The sequence below is a fragment of the Bombina bombina genome, chromosome 5, assembly GCF_027579735.1.
Source record: "Bombina bombina isolate aBomBom1 chromosome 5, aBomBom1.pri, whole genome shotgun sequence".
NCBI lineage: Eukaryota > Metazoa > Chordata > Amphibia > Anura > Bombinatoridae > Bombina > Bombina bombina.
The window spans coordinates 964,272,969-964,291,865 of record NC_069503.1 but is presented as its reverse complement, the minus strand read 5'-3'; the positions used below and the strand labels follow the sequence as shown (position 1 = coordinate 964,291,865).

At 36.2% G+C, this 18,897-nt stretch overlaps 1 protein-coding gene across 1 annotated transcript in view; it reads right to left on the bottom strand.

Moving 5' to 3' along the window:
- The window catches only part of RALYL (RALY RNA binding protein like), an 894,790-nt gene that overhangs the window by 103,288 nt on the left and 772,605 nt on the right, over positions 1 to 18,897 (bottom strand). The window contains exon 4 of the mRNA XM_053715904.1: positions 13,719 to 13,876. Coding sequence (XP_053571879.1) covers positions 13,719 to 13,876 — 158 coding nt within the window. The remainder of the gene's footprint in view (positions 1 to 13,718; positions 13,877 to 18,897) is intronic.

Genomic DNA, 18,897 nt, shown 5'->3' with positions numbered 1-18,897 from the left:
GCTGAAGTGAGCGTTAGAAATCTAACGACAAAACTCCAGCCGCAGAAAAAAGTCAGTAGTTAAGAGCTTTCTGGGCTAACGCCGGTTTATAAAGCTCTTAACTACTGTGCTCTAAAGTACACTAACACCCATAAACTACTTATGTACCCCTAAACCGAGGTCCCCCCACATCGCCGCCACTATATTTAAATTTTTTAACCCCTAATCTTCCGCTCCGTACACTGTCACCAACTACGTTATCCCTATGTACCCCTAATCTGCTACCCCTAACACCGCCGACCCCTATATTATATTTATTTACCCCTAATCTGCCGCCCCCGCTATCGCTGACCCCTGCATATTATTATTAACCCCTAATCTGCCGCTCTGTACACCACCGCCACCTACATTATAGCTATGTACCCCTAATCTGCTGCCCCTAACACCGCCGACCCCTATATTATATTTATTAACCCCTAATCTGCCCCCCTCAACGTCGCCTCCACCTGCCTACACTTATTAACCTCTAATCTGCTGAGCGGACCGCACCGCTACTATAATAAAGTTATTAACCCCTAATCCGCCTCACTCCCGCCTCAATAACCCTATAATAAATAGTATTAACCCCTAATCTGCCCTCCCTAATATCGCCGACACCTAACTTCAATTATTAACCCCTAATCTGCTGACCTAATCTTGCCGCTACTGTAATAAATGTATTAACCCCTAAAGCTAAGTCTAACCCTAACACTAACACCCCCCTAAGTTAAATATAATTTAAATCTAACAAAATAAATTAACTCTTATTAAATAAATTATTCCTATTTAAAGCTAAATACTTACCTGTAAAATAAACCCTAATATAGCTACAATATAAATTATAATTATATTATAGCTATTTTAGGATTTATATTTATTTTACAGGCAACTTTGTATTTATTTTAACCAGGTACAATAGCTATTAAATAGTTAAGAATTATTTAATAGTTACCTAGTTAAAATAATTACAAATTTACCTGTAAAATAAATCCTAACCTAAGTTACAATTAAACCTAACACTACACTATCAATAAATAAATTAAATAAAATACCTACAATTACCTACAATTAAACCTAAGACTACACTATCAATAAATGAATTAAATATAATACCTACAAATAACTACAATTAAATAAACTAACTAAAGTACAAAAAATAAAAAAGAACTAAGTTACAAAAAATAAAAAAATATTTACAAACATTAGAAAAATATTACAACAATTTTAAACTAATTACACCTACTCTAAGCCCCCTAATAAAATAACAAAGACCCCCAAAATAAAAAAATGCCCTACCCTATTCTAAATTTAAAAAGTTCAAAGCTCTTTTACCTTACCAGCCCTGAACAGGGCCCTTTGTGGGGCATGCCCCAAAGAATTCAGCTCTTTTGCCTGTAAAAAAACCATACAATACCCCCCCAACATTACAACCCACCACCCACATACCCCTAATCTAACCCAAACCCCCCTTAAATAAACGTAACACTAAGCCCCTGAAGATCTTCCTACCTTATCTTCACCTCACCGGGTATCAAACCGATCCGTCCTGGCTCCGAAATCTTCATCCAACCCAAGCGGGGGCTGGCGATCCATAATCCTGCGGCTGAAGAGGTCCAGAAGAGGCTCCAAAGTCTTCATCCTATCCGGGAAGAAGAGGCGATCCAGACCGGCAACCATCTTGATCCAAGCGGCATCTTCTATCTTCATCCGATGAGGAACGGCTCCATTGTGAAGACCTCCAGCGCGGACCAATCTTCTTCCTCCGACGTCCAACTGAAGAATGACGGTTCCTTTAAGGGACGTCATCCAAGATGGCGTCCCTCGAATTCCGATTGGCTGATAGGATTCTATCAGCCAATCGGAATTAAAGTAGGAAAATTCTGATTGGCTGATGGAATCAGCCAATCAGAATCAAGTTCAATCCGATTGGCTGATCCAATCAGCCAATCAGATTGAGCTCGCATTCTATAGAAGCTGCCGCTTGGATCAAGATGGTTGCCGGTCTGGATCGCCTCTTCTTCCCGGATAGGATGAAGACTTTGGAGCCTCTTCTGGACCTCTTCAGCCGCAGGATTATGGATCGCCAGCCCCCGCTTGGGTTGGATGAAGATTTCGGAGCCAGGACGGATCGGTGTGATACCCGGCGAGGTGAAGATAAGGTAGGAAGATCTTCAGGGGCTTAGTGTTAGGTTTATTTAAGGGGGGTTTGGGTTAGATTAGGGGTATGTGGGTGGTGGGTTGTAATGTTGGGGGGGTATTGTATGGTTTTTTTTTTACAGGCAAAAGAGCTGAATTCTTTGGGGCATGCCCCACAAAGGGCCCTGTTCAGGGCTGGTAAGGTAAAAGAGCTTTGAACTTTTTTAATTTAGAATAGGGTAGGGCATTTTTTTATTTTGGGGTCTTTGTTATTTTATTAGGGGGCTTAGAGTAGGTGTAATTAGTTTAAAATTGTTGTAATTTTTTTCTAATGTTTGTAAATATTTTTTTATTTTTTGTAACTTAGTTCTTTTTTATTTTTTGTACTTTAGTTAGTTTATTTAATTGTATTTATTTGTAGGAATTGTATTTAATTTATTTATTGATAGTGTAGTGTTAGGTTTAATTGTAGATAATTGTAGGTAGTTTATTTAATTTACTTATTGATAGTGTAGTGTTAGGTTTAATTGTAACTTTGTTTAGGATTTATTTTACAGGTAAATTTGTAATTATTTTAACTAGGTAACTATTAAATAGTTCTTAACTATTTAATAGCTATTGTACCTGGTTAAAATAATTACAAAGTTACCTGTAAAATAAATATTAATCCTAAAATAGCTACAATATAATTATAATTTATATTGTAGCTATATTAGGGTTTATTTTACAGGTAAGTATTTAGCTTTAAATAGGAATAATTTATTTAATAAGAGTTAATTTATTTCATTAGATTTAAATTATATTTAATTTAGGGGGGGTGTTAGGGTTAAAGTTAGACTTAGCTTTAGGGGTTAATAAATTTATTAGAGTAGCGGTGAGCTCCTGTCGGCAGATTAGGGGTCAATACTTGAAATTAGGTGTCGGCAATGTTAGGGAGGGCATATTAGGGGTTAATACTATTTATTATAGGGTTATTGAGGCGGGAGTGAGGCGGATTAGGGGTTAATACATTTATTATAGTAGCGCTCAGGTCCGGTCGGCAGATTAGGGGTTAATAAGTGTAGTTAGGTGGAGGCGACGTTGGGGGCGGCAGATTAGGGGTTAATAAATATAATATAGGGGTCGGCGGTTTTAGGGGCAGCAGATTAGGGGTACATGGGGATAATGTAGGTGGCGGGGGTGTACGGAGCGGCAGAGTAGGGGTTAAAAATAATATGCAGGGGTCAGCGATAGCGGGGGCGGCAGATTAGGGGTTAATAAGTGTAAGGTTAGGGGTGTTTAGACTCGGGGTACATGTTAGAGTGTTAGGTGCAGACGTAGGAAGTGTTTCCCCATAGAAAACAATGGGGCTGCGTTAGGAACTGAACGCAGCTTTTTTGCAGGTGTTAGGTTTTTTTTCAGCTCAAACAGCCCCATTGTTTTCTATGGGGGAATCGTGCACGAGCACGTTTTTTAAGATGGCCGCGTCCGTAAGCACCGCTGGTATCGAGAGTTGAAGTTGCGATAAATATGCTCTACGCTCCTTTTTTGGAGCCTAACGCAGCCATTCTGTGAACTCTAAATACCAGCGGTATTTAAAAGGTGCGGCCAGAAAAAAGCATGCGTAGCTAACGCACCCCTTTGGCCGCAAAACTCTAAATCTAGGCGATAGGATTACTCTTTAATTAAGGAATTCCAAGAGAACTAAGCAGCATTTATAACAGAAGTAACTGCTTAAAATGTAATGTTCTATCCAATCAACAAGTTTATTTTTGACTTTACTGACCCTTTAAAGGGACAGTCAAGTCCAAAAAAAACTTTCATTTTTCAAATAGGGCATGTAATTTTCAACAACTTTTCAATTTACTTTAATCAACAATTTTGCTTTGTTCTCCTGGTATTCTAGTTGAAAGCAAACCTAGGAAGGCACATATGATAATTTCTAAGCCCTTGAAGGCCGCCTCTATTTTATTTACTTTTCACAGCAGGGGAGAGCAAGCTCATGTAGGCCATATAGATAGCATTGTGATCACGCCCGTTGCTAGTGGCAGACACTGCACTAATTGGCTAAAATGCAAGTCAATAGATAATAACTAAATGTCATGTGATTAGGGGCGGTCAGAAGATGCTTAGATACAAGTTAGTCACAGAAGTAAAAAGTGTATTCATATAACAGTGTTGGTTTTGCAAAACTGGGGAATGGGTAATAAAGGGATTATCTATCTTTTTAAACAACAAAAATTCTGGTGTTGACTGTCCCTTTAATACTGCCATTGGGCTTAATGTACTAAGAAGAAAACCTTGCTTTTGGGCCTGCTTACTGCAAAGTTTCTTAACCTCTCCACAACCAATGAGGAGGCAGCTTGCTCTTAGTTGTGATTGTTTGCATGAGGGCAGGGGGTGGCACTGCACACGTTAATGCTTGTGCAATAGTACTTGTGGGCAGCTGAAATACAGTGTCCACTGCTCTTTCCCTGCAAAGACAGGTGCTCAGGTTCCCAAGTTGGCAATCTTGTCTGTCCGCAGATTAGTACATAGGGGCCAAAGCGTTAGAAGATAATGTGTTTTCGGATTCAGATTAATGTAAAAAAACATATTTTTCTTTTTTTACATCTGCCCCAAAATGATAAATAAGTATTGCTTTTAATGACATATATACAAAATAATATGTGCAAGAAAAAATTTAGTTTACTTAATTATGCGCTTAAAATTGTTACTCAAAAGACAGAAAAGGTTTCAAATTTACACTATCCAATACAAATTCAGCAATGTCCATGTAAATTGAGTCTATGGGGCCGATTTATCATTGACTGTCCGACATGATACGTTGTAGCGTATTATGTCCGACAGACATCACTGAATGCCGACAGCATACGCTGTCGGACTTTAACATTGCACAAGCAGTTCTGGTGAACTGCTTGTGCAAAGGCCGCCCCCTGCAGATTCACAGCCAATCAGCTGCTAGCAGGGGGTGTCAATCAACCCCATCTTATAGGATCGGGCAGATTGCAGACCGCAGCCTCAGAGGCAGCAGAACAGTTATGGAGCAGCGGTCTTAAGATCACTGCTTCATAACTGCTGTTTCTAGTGAGCCTGAAGGTACGCGCGGAAACAGGGGCATCAGGGGCCATTCGACCCTTGATAAATCGGCCCCAATACATTTGTCAACTTCATGTTTGTTTTTAATAATCCTGACCCCATTAAAAAAAGAACATTTTTGTGCTGCACTAGCACTCTCTACTACTTTAAATTTATTCATTTTAGCTTCTGTCTAGCTGTTCCTCTACTACCAAAAGGTGTTACCTGTAGAAAACAGTAGGCAAACAGATTTTTGTTAGCAAACCAAACAACAATATAGATGAATATTGGATAAAACAAAAAATTATCTTAATTGTGCACATATCTAGTAAAGATGATGACACATAACTTTTGAAACATGCAGTACAAATAATGAAACTGTGTAATAAAGAATTGTTGACTTTTGTTTTGCTGATTTTTTAAAGAGCAACAGAGAACAGTCTGGCAATTAAAGGTCTGTGAGACTAATCTTGGCAGTAAGAAACTTCATGGAAAGCAAATGATTGATCTCATGAATTAGTATTTATTTGTCCTACTGTTTCATGTCAAAATGACTGCTGTGAAAAAGGTCTATTACACCAGGTTTGTGCAAGACATGCTTAAGCATTACATACACATGTGGTATGAGTTTAATTCATTGGAAGCTTGCTAATAAGACCAACTTTTAATCACATCATTCCATTCAAAATGCCAAAGTTCACATAATTTGACAGACATAAAATTATACTTTTGCATCAGCAAGGCTACTCTCAAAGGGAAATCAGCAAGCAAACAGGATACTCAAGATGTGGTGTTCAAGCTTTTATAAAGAAATTTGAAGAATCAGGAGAGGTCAAGGACAAAACAAAAGGACTGGAAGGCCAAGAAAACGTTCAAAACTGATGAGAAGTTTTTCAGAGCTTCTTCTTGGAGAGAGCCGGAAGAAGTCCAGCAAGGACCTGGCTCACATCTGGCAGCTTCATCAGGATACCAAGTTGACCCTTCTACAGTCTGCAGAAACTTGATCAGGAATCATCTTTATGAAAGGGTAGCAGCCAAGAAAACAAAACTTTTTCGGAAGGGGAACAGGATTAAAAGGCTAAGATATGCTAAAGCTCACAAAGATTGTAATGAAGATCAGTGGAAAAGAGTATTTTGGAGTGACAAATCCAAGTTTGAAATTTTTGGGTCCAATCATTGACAATATGTGAGAGGAAGAGTTGGAGACAGAATGAGTGTTTGCGGCCTTGAGTGAAATATGGTGGTGGGTCTGTCCTGGTTTGGGGCTGCATTTCTGCCAGTGGTGTTGGCGATATTGCCCAAATTGATGGATGGGATCATGAATGCTGAAAAGCACAGACATGTTTTAATTCATTATGCCATTCCTTCTGGAAATTGCCTGATTGGGAATGGTTTTATTTTTCAGTATGGTAACAATCCAAGGCACACTGCTAATGCAGTGGAATAATTTTTTTGGAGAGAAAAACAGCTTATAAAACACTGACAGTCATGGACTGGCCTCCACATAGTCCAGACCTGAATATTATAGAGGCAGTATGGGATCACTTGGACAGAGAAAGAAATAAAAGACAACCTAAATCTAAAGAATTACTTCAGAAAACTTCAGGACAACCTCCCCAAAAGAGTTCAAGACGTCCTTAGTGCCAAGGGAGGTCACACTAAATACTGAAAATTGTGGGGTTTTATTTATATTTTGTGTACATAATTCCTGTATTTTCTGTATGTATCTTAATAAAGAGACCGAAAAATAAATATGTATGGTCATTAAAACTTTGCTAAAACAACAAATCTAATGGTGGCCTAAGACTTTTGCACAGTACTGTATATACTTTTGAGTGCTTTCCAGTCAAACACTTTGCCATATACTTTTTTAACCCTTAAAAAAATGTTTTTTCAATACTAAACTGATATAATCTTTTTTAATAAAAATGTGTGTATATGAGTGTAATTCTTTATTTTAATATGTTTTTGATGTTTTTTGCGCAATCCTCACACTTTATGTCAGGTCTCAAATATTCTATATATCACAGTTTCATCTTTCACTCGAGCTCAAGCTATAACTTTTCAACTTGTAATATCAATGCTATTTAGCGCTTTCACAATATCCATTGAAAGTATAGGTTGCACTAGAGTGATGTCAGCTGCTGTCACCCTTCTCTGATAAGTTGGATTTAGCATGAACTTGTAATATCAAGTTGCACACTAATGTTGGCGCAATCCAGCAATATTGCTTATCGTGTCCCTCTCTATCATTAGTGCGCCACATGTAATCTATCCCAATATGTTATTAGACAAGTTTGAGCTGGTTACTGGATTAATAATATCTTGTTTCTTGCAACAACAAAAAAAACTGCAATATGTAAAGTAGGTAACCTTCCAGTGAACGAACCATGCGTTCACATTTTGATACATATTTATTTATTTATTTAAACAAAATTAAAATGCTAAGCAATTCTATATAGATTTCATGCACAAAGGAATATTACTATTTCTAATTCTATTTTTTTGGTCTATTTTCAGAGTACGTAAAAATAATTTGTTTCAGTCCATTTGAGCATCAAATATATTTTCTATTCATTAGTTTCATATTTGCAGCATATTTATGTAAAATCTACATTTTCTGCACTTTAACTTTTTAATATACTGAATAATTACTGTTTGGAAAATATTTCCCTATTTTTCTCAATATAAAAAAACTGCATAATGTTCACCCTGGATTAATTTTTACAATTGAATATATAAGAAAAGATTATGCTTTTACATTTTTATTGAGAGGATTAGGTGAAGATAGTGTGACCAATTCCTTTAGGGATAGTGTTTATTAATAGGTATAAAGATGGATGGCAGATAACAACCAGAGTATCTATCTTGTCTGTACAAAATTCTAGTTTAAAAGGTAAAGAAACCAATTTTTTTTTTCTTTCATGATATAGATTGAGAATACAATTTTAAACAACTATTTCTAATATCTAATTTATTCTATTCATTTGGTATCCTTTTTTGAAGCATTCGCAATGAACTACTGGGAGCTAGCTGAACGTATTAGGTGAGCCAATAACATAAGACCTATATGTGCAGCCATCAATCAGCAGCTTTTGAGCCTACATATGTATTTGCTTTAACAAAGAATAGCAAGAGAACAAAACAAATTATATAATAGAAGTAAATCAGAACATTGTTTAAAATTGCATGCTCTAGTCTATCTGAATCATGAAAGAAAAATTATTTCTGGCTCCTATTTTTGTTATAAAAACAAGTGTTTTCATTCTTCGCTGTATCAAACCAATAATGTATTTAAAGTTTTCTATCATTTCACATAACTAGAAGATATTATGATCAAGGGGCCGATTTATCAAGGGCCGAATGGCCTCCAATGCCCCTGTTTATGCCCGGCAACAGCAGTTATGAAGCAGCGGTCCTAAGACCACTGCTCCTTAACTGGTCTGCCTCCTCTGAGGCTGCGGACATCAATCCGCCGGATCTCATACGATCGGGCTGATTAACACCCCATTCTAGCGACAGATTGGCCGCAAATTTGCAGGGGGCGGCATAGAACAAGCAGCTCCTAAGAACTGCTTGAGCAATGATAAATGCCGACAGCATATACTGTCGGCATTCATCGATGTCTGTCGGACATGATCTGCTGAGCGGATTATGTCGGACAGACCGATGATAAATCGTCCCCCAAGTCTTTCTTTGATTTTTTTTTAACAGGTACCATTTTAGTAGCAGTGTAACAATAAATGGTTTCAGTTTTAGTTATATCCTTTTGGGTACATGATTGCCAAAATTATACTCAGTATAAAATATGTGGCCAAGCTAATAAAATAATGACCTAATATCTCAGCATATAAACCTAGCATCCTACTGTTTTTTACAGTACCTGCTCTACTTTTATTCCTGTTAGTAAAGTGCCATTTATTCTATTATTTACCTGGAATTTTGCATCATTAATGCATGATTTTGTACTATACAATGTTAAATTTAAGTTCCCACTCACATGCCCAATACTATCTTTCTATCTATCTATCTTCCTATCGCTATAATATCTGTAAATGGGCAACCTTATTCTAATGTAACTATCAGAACCATTGATAAACTGTTTCAGCACTGACCCTCCGAGGGTCACTAGTCACTCTTCCCTCCCTTGAATATACTTCATAGATTAAATATTTGTGGTCTATATAATCAGATAATAGAAAGTATTTGAATGGCTTTTTGTGGGGTGTTTAAATAGAGGCTATCACAATCCATTAAAAGATCATTAAAAAACCCAGTTATCAGGTGGTTTTTCAATCTTTTACCTTCACCAGTACTTTGCATTGGGTGAATTCTAAAATAAAACTCAAATTCATCAAAGAACAACTTTTTGCAAAATTTCTGGACCTGCATGCTGGATTCATAGATTAACAAGCACACTTGTTTCTTGGTTTAATAAAGTGAAAAACAGCTGAAATTATACTTCTAACCTATGAAATATGTATTAAACAAAACTACAATCATCAAAATCAGGCCTGGGCTGATCATAGGGCATACAGGGCATTTGCTCGGACAGTTGTGGGCTGGGACAGTTCTGGGCTAGGACTGGTTACCTTAGCCCCACCCAGTTGCCATCATAATTTGTGCATGATACAGGGCCAGCCCTGCCCTGTTTTCCACTGCCATCCTGCCCCCAGCATTACATCAAAACAATCTTCCTCTCAATGGCTGTAAACTGTAATTCTAGGTTTACCTGTGTCTTGCCATTTGGGCAGGTGCATAACTACAGGGGTCTCAGAAGTCTCAATTGAGACTGGGCCTACACATCTAGGGGACTCATCTAGCCCTTCAGTTAGTAGTGGCATTCCTAAGGGGACAGTGGTGCTTGCGCTGCATCATGTCTGTTCCCTCTGTGGGCCCTCCCAGCAACAGTCAATACAGTGACAGAAGGGTATCATAAACTCTAAATGTTTTGGTAAACCAAATTGGTACATTATACTTTTCAGTTTTGGGGTACAGTGAAATAACAAGAGGGGAGTGGGCTGCTCTGTCTTAATATGCCCTGGTTTATTTTTTTGTAAGTCCAGCCCTGATCAGAATGTTCTTTTGTGATCAGAAATCAAATGTTTGGAAATTGATAATGGAAAATTAAATATAGTGAAATGACTATTTCGTATAATTTTATATGTTTAACCACATTTACCCGTTGTATCACATACATAATTTGGGCTGCATAAATAATTAAAATGGTGAATATTCAATGGATTGATAAGACTAATATAGATGAAGCCAAAATCACCTGTTTCATACAATGTTTTGCATGCCAGACTCTTAAGAAATGAAATGGGACCAAATGTCTTTAACTTTGACACATGATAAAGTAAATAGCACAGACAATCAATTTAAAAGAATTGATCACACTACAATAAAGTCTGGCTACCTCATAGTCTTTGCAGAATGTTAATTTTGTTGCTTCAAATGAACATCCACTATTTCAAATGTTTTTCCTTTTCACCTTGAAAGTCTAGGTGAATATGTCATTTGAATAAAAAAGGAACACATTGTAATTATAACTCTTTCACTTAGTCTTACAATGCATTATTATATTAGCCATATAGGAAAACATTTTACATACGTTAACATATTGTATGCTGCATTTGTTTTTCTAAGAAATGCTCTAGTAACCACTTTGTCTTCCAATCCTCTTGTTTGTATAGGGCTATACAGACTTCTTACTGTAATTTTGTTAACAAAACTTGCATTGTTTGCAGTATTGTATCTTATCTCACTTCATCTGGCTGGGATAGATACGTAGCAGCATTAGATTTTGGAAGTCTGCAATGTTCCCTTCCATATTTCAGAGTTCAATTACAGAAAAATTAGGCAAAATATTTAAAATGTATTGCAACATTTTGTTTTTACTATGAGTAATTAAACATTTTAAATAAAAATGTTAAGTGTTTCATGTACCTTTAATTCTCATAGGCTTAGATTGGGCAGGATTATATGGCAATCAATTTCTGGATTCTTATTGACCTATGGTGACATTCAGTGCCAGTTAAAATAATCTCAAACACAGTAGCTAAGTGTAACATTTGGTTGAAAGGAAAATAAAGTGTTAAAAATAAAATTTTAATTTTGAGGAAAAATATTAAAATGTTGGCCAGACATCAAAAGGACTTTTCAACCACAGTTTTACGAAGGATATATTTAATCACTTTGTATTTTGAGAGTAACTATTACGTAGGTACATGTGTTGCTATGAAAGCAAGTGTAGTAATGTATTTCTCAGTTCCAGTCCTTGGTACACCCCAACAGGTGAATATTTCAAGATATGTCTGCTTTGAGTATAAGTGAGTCAACCAACATGGAGACGCACTAATTAGTTTTGATTTGAACCAGAGAGGTCTTGAAATTGTATCTGAATATTTGAGTAACTAACACTGTTTTGGTTTTGAAAACATTATTTTAGGCAATACTGAAGGAAAAACTCATGCACATTAACCCCTTAATGACCACAATGTACCCTGTACAGGGAGTGCAGAATTATTAGGCAAATGAGTATTTTGACCACATCATCCTCTTTATGCATGTTGTCTTACTCCAAGCTGTATAGGCTCGAAAGCCTACTACCAATTGAGCATATTAGGTGATGTGCATCTCTGTAATGAGAAGGGGTGTGGTCTAATGACATCAACACCCTATATCAGGTGTGCATAATTATTAGGCAACTTCCTTTCCTTTGGCAAAATGGGTCAAAAGAAGGACTTGACAGGCTCAGAAAAGTCAAAAATAGTGAGATATCTTGCCGAGGGATGCAGCACTCTTAAAATTGCAAAGCTTCTGAAGCGTGATCATCGAACAATCAAGCGTTTCATTCAAAATAGTCAACAGGGTCGCAAGAAGCGTGTGGAAAAACCAAGGCGCAAAATAACTGCCCATGAACTGAGAAAAGTCAAGCGTGCAGCTGCCAAGATGCCACTTGCCACCAGTTTGGCCATATTTCAGAGCTGCAACATCACTGGAGTGCCCAAAAGCACAAGGTGTGCAATACTCAGAGACATGGCCAAGGTAAGAAAGGCTGAAAGACGACCACCACTGAACAAGACACACAAGCTGAAACGTCAAGACTGGGCCAAGAAATATCTCAAGACTGATTTTTCTAAGGTTTTATGGACTGATGAAATGAGAGTGAGTCTTGATGGGCCAGATGGATGGGCCTGTGGCTGGATTGGTAAAGGAGAGAGAGCTCCAGTCCGACTCAGACGCCAGCAAGGTGGAGGTGGAGTACTGGTTTGGGCTTGTATCATCAAAGATGAGCTTGTGGGGCCTTTTCGGGTTGAGGATGGAGTCAAGCTCAACTCCCAGTCCTACTGCCAGTTTCTGGAAGACACCTTCTTCAAGCAGTGGTACAGGAAGAAGTCTGCATCCTTCAAGAAAAACATGATTTTCATGCAGGACAATGCTCCATCACACGCGTCCAAGTACTCCACAGCGTGGCTGGCAAGAAAGGGTATAAAAGAAGAAAATCTAATGACATAGCCTCCTTGTTCACCTGATCTGAACCCCATTGAGAACCTGTGGTCCATCATCAAATGTGAGATTTACAAGGAGGGAAAACAGTACACCTCTCTGAACAGTGTCTGGGAGGCTGTGGTTGCTGCTGCACGCAATGTTGATGGTGAACAGATCAAAACACTGACAGAATCCATGGATGGCAGGCTTTTGAGTGTCCTTGCAAAGAAAGGTGGCTATATTGGTCACTGATTTGTTTTTGTTTAGTTTTTGAATGTCAGAAATGTATATTTGTGAATGTTGAGATGTTATATTGGTTTCACTGGTAAAAATAAATAATTGAAATGGGTATATATTTGTTGTTTGTTAAGTTTCCTAATAATTATGCACAGTAATAGTCACCTGCACACACAGATATCCCCCTAAAATAGCTAAAACTAAAAACAAACTAAAAACTACTTCCAAAAATATTCAGCTTTGATATTTATGAGTTTTTTGGGTTCATTGAGAACATGGTTGTTGTTCAATAATAAAATTAATCCTCAAAAATACAACTTGCCTAATAATTCTGCACTCCCTGTATGTCACTGGTCATTAAGGGTTTTTTCAGGACATAATAGCACAAGTCTAGCAAGAACACGCTCTCAATGCCCTCCCTCCAGCAGGCTTTGTGGAATAGAGCAGTCTCAATGCTGGTGGCAAGACCGTGCTATAAAACAATAAAGTCCCAAAAAAAGGCCAGCGACATACAGGGTACGTCGCTGGTCCTTAAGGGGGTTAAGGAGGATTTAAAAGCTGAAAAAGTTTAGGAGGTAGTCATAGTCATACCTAGGGTTTCTGTAGTCTTCATATTAAAGAATAAAATATGTCTCCCTTTGCTCTTTCATTGCACGTTTGATGAGCTTTTATGTACCATGCACAGAAAAGTATTTTTTTTTATCTGAACTACTCCATCAAGTCTATATTATAAGCTAAAATACATTTCTAGAAACTCTTTGGCTCATGAAACTCACATTTAGATCCAGAAGATGTACCTCCTGATGCCGTCCTTGATCCTCCTTTCATTGAAAAAACACCTTTCCCTCTGCGAGTTGTTTGTGCAGTCATGCGTGGGCGTTTTAATGGGATCACTGTACGTGGTGGAGGTGGCACACGTCCATAATCAAACAAGCTGTGTGTCAAAAAACAAAAATAAAGTTTTTTTTTCATAATATTTTCATACATATGCATTTCCAAATTGCAGCATATCTGTGTTAATGTATCATAAGATTCAATTGAAATTTCTCTTTACTTGTCACTAACAGATATGTGGTCACCACAAACAATAGTTTACAGATATTATGTAGGAGCATATAGAACCTATCTAGAAAGTACATTCATAGACGAGCATATGTACTTTGATACAATTTACATTAGTCTAACCTTAAACATGTATATATATATATATATATATATATATATTTTTTATATATATGTATACCGTGTGTGTGTGTGTATATATATATATATATATATATATATATATATATATATATATATATATATATATATATATATATATATATATATATATATATATATATATATATATATATAGATTATCTACATATTTTTACTAGCTTTGAAGCTGCTAAAATGCTGTAATTTTAATTTAGTAGATACCAACCAAGTCCATTAGGGTAGTATTTTGCATATCATTATAAAATCAAGTTTTTAGTAATCACAAATGAGCTACTTTATAGATATTAGAGTAGCTCATATAGAACCTAGAAATTATCCATGTCGATAGACTAATATATGTGCTTTGATATTCTATTAATCTAGCCATAAACAGATTTTATTATAAATTTACATGGAATTTTTTCCTTACTTAAAGAGAAATATAACTTAAAATTAAATTCCCAACCATTTTAGGCAAAGCAAAATATAAATAAAAAATATAATAACCATTAAATAAATTTTTGCCAACTTTTTATGTAATTAACCTATGCATATTAAATGCACTTTCCACTCACTGTTTTTCTTTAGTATTAAACCCCTAATGAATTTGAAAGACTTAGGTACAAGACTTTATGCTCATTACTGTGACACATTATTTTGTGACTCCTGCCTTCAGATCTACTATAGAAAACCTTTCTCTTACTATGATAAGGTAGCAAAAAAGTTTGGAACCACACATAAAATATATTTCTGTTTTAACACCTTCACTACAGGGACTTTCAGAGAAGAACTTGCCCAAAATACCAGAGAATTTTTAGCATTTTTGCTATCACACCATTTAAACAGATATAGACCCTTTTTGTATTTACATGTCAAAGCTATATATATATATATATATATATATATATATATATATATATATATATATATATATATATATATATATATATTAAGTAGACAACCCATGGTATTGATCTTGGCCCATTTTGCTAGATGTCATGCCACCATTTCACCACCAAATGCGATCATATTAAAAAAAAAAATATTAACTTTTCACAAACTTTGGTTTTCTCACAGAAATTATTTACATACGGCTTGTGCAATCATAGCACAACTGATTGTAAAAGCTTCTCTGGGATCCTATTTGTTCAGAGATAGCAGACATATATGGCTTTGCCATTGCTTTTTGGTAATTAGAAGGCCACTAACTGCAGCTGCGCACCACACTTTTCTATTATTCCTGGCAGTGACGGGGTAAATCAGGTAGATTGTAAGGTTCATTTTAGCTTTAGTGTAGAGATTACCCTCCGAACTGACACCCCACCTGATCCCTACCTGATCCCACCCAAACAGCTCTCTCCCTCCCTCACCTCCCATTGGTCACCACCATCTTAGTTACTGGCAGATTAGCGCTTATATAATTAACCAGAGATCAGATCTCTGGTTAATTTTAGAAATGTTCCCCAAATGCCCCCAAAATACAGTGGTGTGTATTTTATAGAAAATAAAAATTGTAGCATTTTTATTTTTTAATAAAATAACTGCACCAGGCAGTTTTTGAGGCTAAAGTTGGCAGGTGTGGGGTGTTAGAAACATACGGCACTGAAAAGTCCCTTCACATTGCAGTCTATGGGAACTGTGTGTTCTCAGTAAATATATATGTATATGCTTATATACATATATATGTATTTTTTAATATGTGTATATACAATCATATACAAATATATTTACACGTTGCTGCCATCTCTGCTCTAATTACCCCCTTCACTACGCTTTGGTTCTGTGCCATGTATAACGGCATCAGAATGGGGCTCCCAGTGGAGCCAATGGAAGCGCGTTCTCATGAGTGCAATGCTTCCCAGCAATGTGAACAGGAGCTCGCTTTCACATTGCTGTCAACTTGTAATACCAGCGCACATTAGCATGTGCTGGTATTACTCAGTGGAGCACAAATATCGCTTTCAAGAAAGCAATATTTAGCATTCCACTTGTAATCTGGCCCTAAATGGCAGCAGAGCTTGCATATTGTGTAACACTGCTAAAAGCATTTTAGACGCTATAAAATGCCCAAAGGACAACAGAGAGCAAATTATATTGGGTGATATAAATAAAAGTATTTTTTTTTATTGTACACTCTGCCTTAGTTGTAAAAGAACAGGGTGGGGTTAAAAGTTAATTCTAATTTGTAAACATTTAAGGCTATATTACACATGAAGCGCAAAGATATTAGCTCTATTGTGCACTAACATAGCTTGAGAGAAATCAATACCGCTTCTAATTTTCTGCTCATATTAGCAGTCCACAATGATTTTTTTATCTCTTGAAAGACAGTCTAAAGCACGCTAAAATCTGCAGAAAAAGAAAGCAATGGGTTGTAAACATATTGCTTAATTTGCTTAAGAGTGATGTAAATGTGAAAATAAAAAAGAACAGATTTTAATCTTTTTGTGTTGGCAAATTAATAGACAGAAAAGCATGCAGAAGGTCTCCATGCAGGCCCAGACTGACCATAGGGCATACTGGGCAAATGCTCGGTGGGCCGCCAGTTATCTTAGCCCCACCCACATACAGAGTGCCCCAAAAAAATGTATTACCATGCCAGTATGCAATATGCAATGTTGTACTAGCATATGTATGTTTATTATTGAGTGAAGTTTTTGGAACTTTGCAACTGCTAGTTTTGTTACAATTTTATTCCTTTGATGAAACACTATTTAATCCCTGAAGGAAGAAAGATGTACTGTATATTTAAAGTATTTTAAATAGGCAATTTCTTTTTTTGGCACACTTATTTACTATGAGTATGGGAAGCTAAAAATGGATTGACAGGGGTATGTTACTGGAAAAATGGGGTTTCCAGGTGATAAAGCTTTAAAAGAAAAGTCCAAAAATCATGTGAAAAACTGCACCAAAACCCCCCACAAAAAACTGTTTGCTAATTTACTGGAAATGTATTGAATATAAAACAAACTAATAAAATGTATGTCAGGCTCTTTGCACATCTTTTTTACTGGAATAATCCCAAAAAATAATAAAGCACTAAGGTTTCCTTTTTACTAAATACCAAAAACAACGACACATATCACCAATGGAAACAAATTGATATTTAAAAAAAAAGAAAGAAAAAATTCCAAACATTACAAGAGAAAAATAAATGTATGTGTGTGATTATGTATGTATATACAGGTAGCCCTCAGTTTACGCCGGGGTTAGGTTCCAGAAGGAAAGGTTATAAATCGAAACCGTTGTAAATTGAAACCCAGTTTATAATGTAAGTCAATGGAAAGTGAGGCAGTTAAATTCCAGGCCCCTTTCAAAATTGTCATACGTAACACCTAATACATTATTTTTAAAGCTTTGAAATGAAGACTTTAAATGCTAAACAGCATTATAAACCTAATTAAATACTCACACAACAGACTGTATCATCAAACTAAGTTTAATGAATAAAAAAAAAAATTTTACTTGCATTTTTCTGCAAACAGTTCTGTGCATTGTTAGCATGTTAGATAATATTGGGTCTGCACCTATTCTATGCATTTCAATCTGGAGTGATGAATAGGCACTTAGGCACCCTCACCTCAAGCAGCTGGACAGGAAGATAATAGGGAAGTGGCTGCTAGATCTTGTTACTCGATAGCTAAGGTCTGTTCTGTGTACACAGATTCATTTCAGTCTGCTAAATTGCATAACTTTGCTTCAACACAAGTGGACAGCTCCATCTACTGGCTATTTTAATTAGTGCACTGCTTTTCAATAGCAGTAACATGACTGAAAAACAAGGTTGTTACTCTGAAACGGCGCAAATTGAACCGGCATAAACCGAGGGCCACCTTTATTTATAAAATGTCAACAAATTGTGCAGTGCTGTCCTTGGGTGCAAAGGATAAAAGTACAACAACGATACAGGAGCTACTGAGGGCCCTATTCCTTAAATATATGTGTGTGTTTATATATATATATATATATATATATATATATATAAAAATAACAATCAATGATTAGAGGTACAGCACTGTATAACTAATTTCTGTCCCGTTTTTGATTAGAGTACATGGAATAACAAGGGTCCTGCAATCCCTCAGAGTACAAACAGAACAATAGAATACTCCCAGCACTGTTTCTTTAGGAAAACATCCTTTATTGAAGAATCAAAGAATAAAACAACAGCTGTTCTTCAATAAAGGATGTTTTCCTAAAGAAACAGTGCTGGGAGTATTCTATTGGTCTATATATATATATATATATATATATATATATATATTTCTAAATCTGTATTTTTTTTCAAGTAATAATATTTATTTGCTTTTTCTCTTTCAGTCTTGAATATATGAAAAGAAATGATTCAGAAGTACAACCTCAGAAACAGACTTAAACTAATTGATAAGAATTGCTTGATCAATCTAACCTGTCTTTTTCTTGCTGTTATTATCCACATATCAAACAATAGTCAGTTTTGTGCTTTGCTTAGGTATGTAATGTATCAAGTCTGAATTTCTTTAGTGCTAATTATATTAACAAAGGGATGATATACCAAGGGTAGTTGCAAATGGATCAGATGTGCTGTCTTTTTTCTTTGCTTACAGAAAGCACAGTGATAACATAGAGAATTAGGAGCAATCAAGGTTCTTGATGATGTAATTGCTCATGAATATGATGTGAAATTGCTAAGAAATACAAATCAAGATGCCAATTTCTTTTCACACCGCATGCATTGTTTTCCTTTATTTCCTTTGAAAGATGTGTCATATT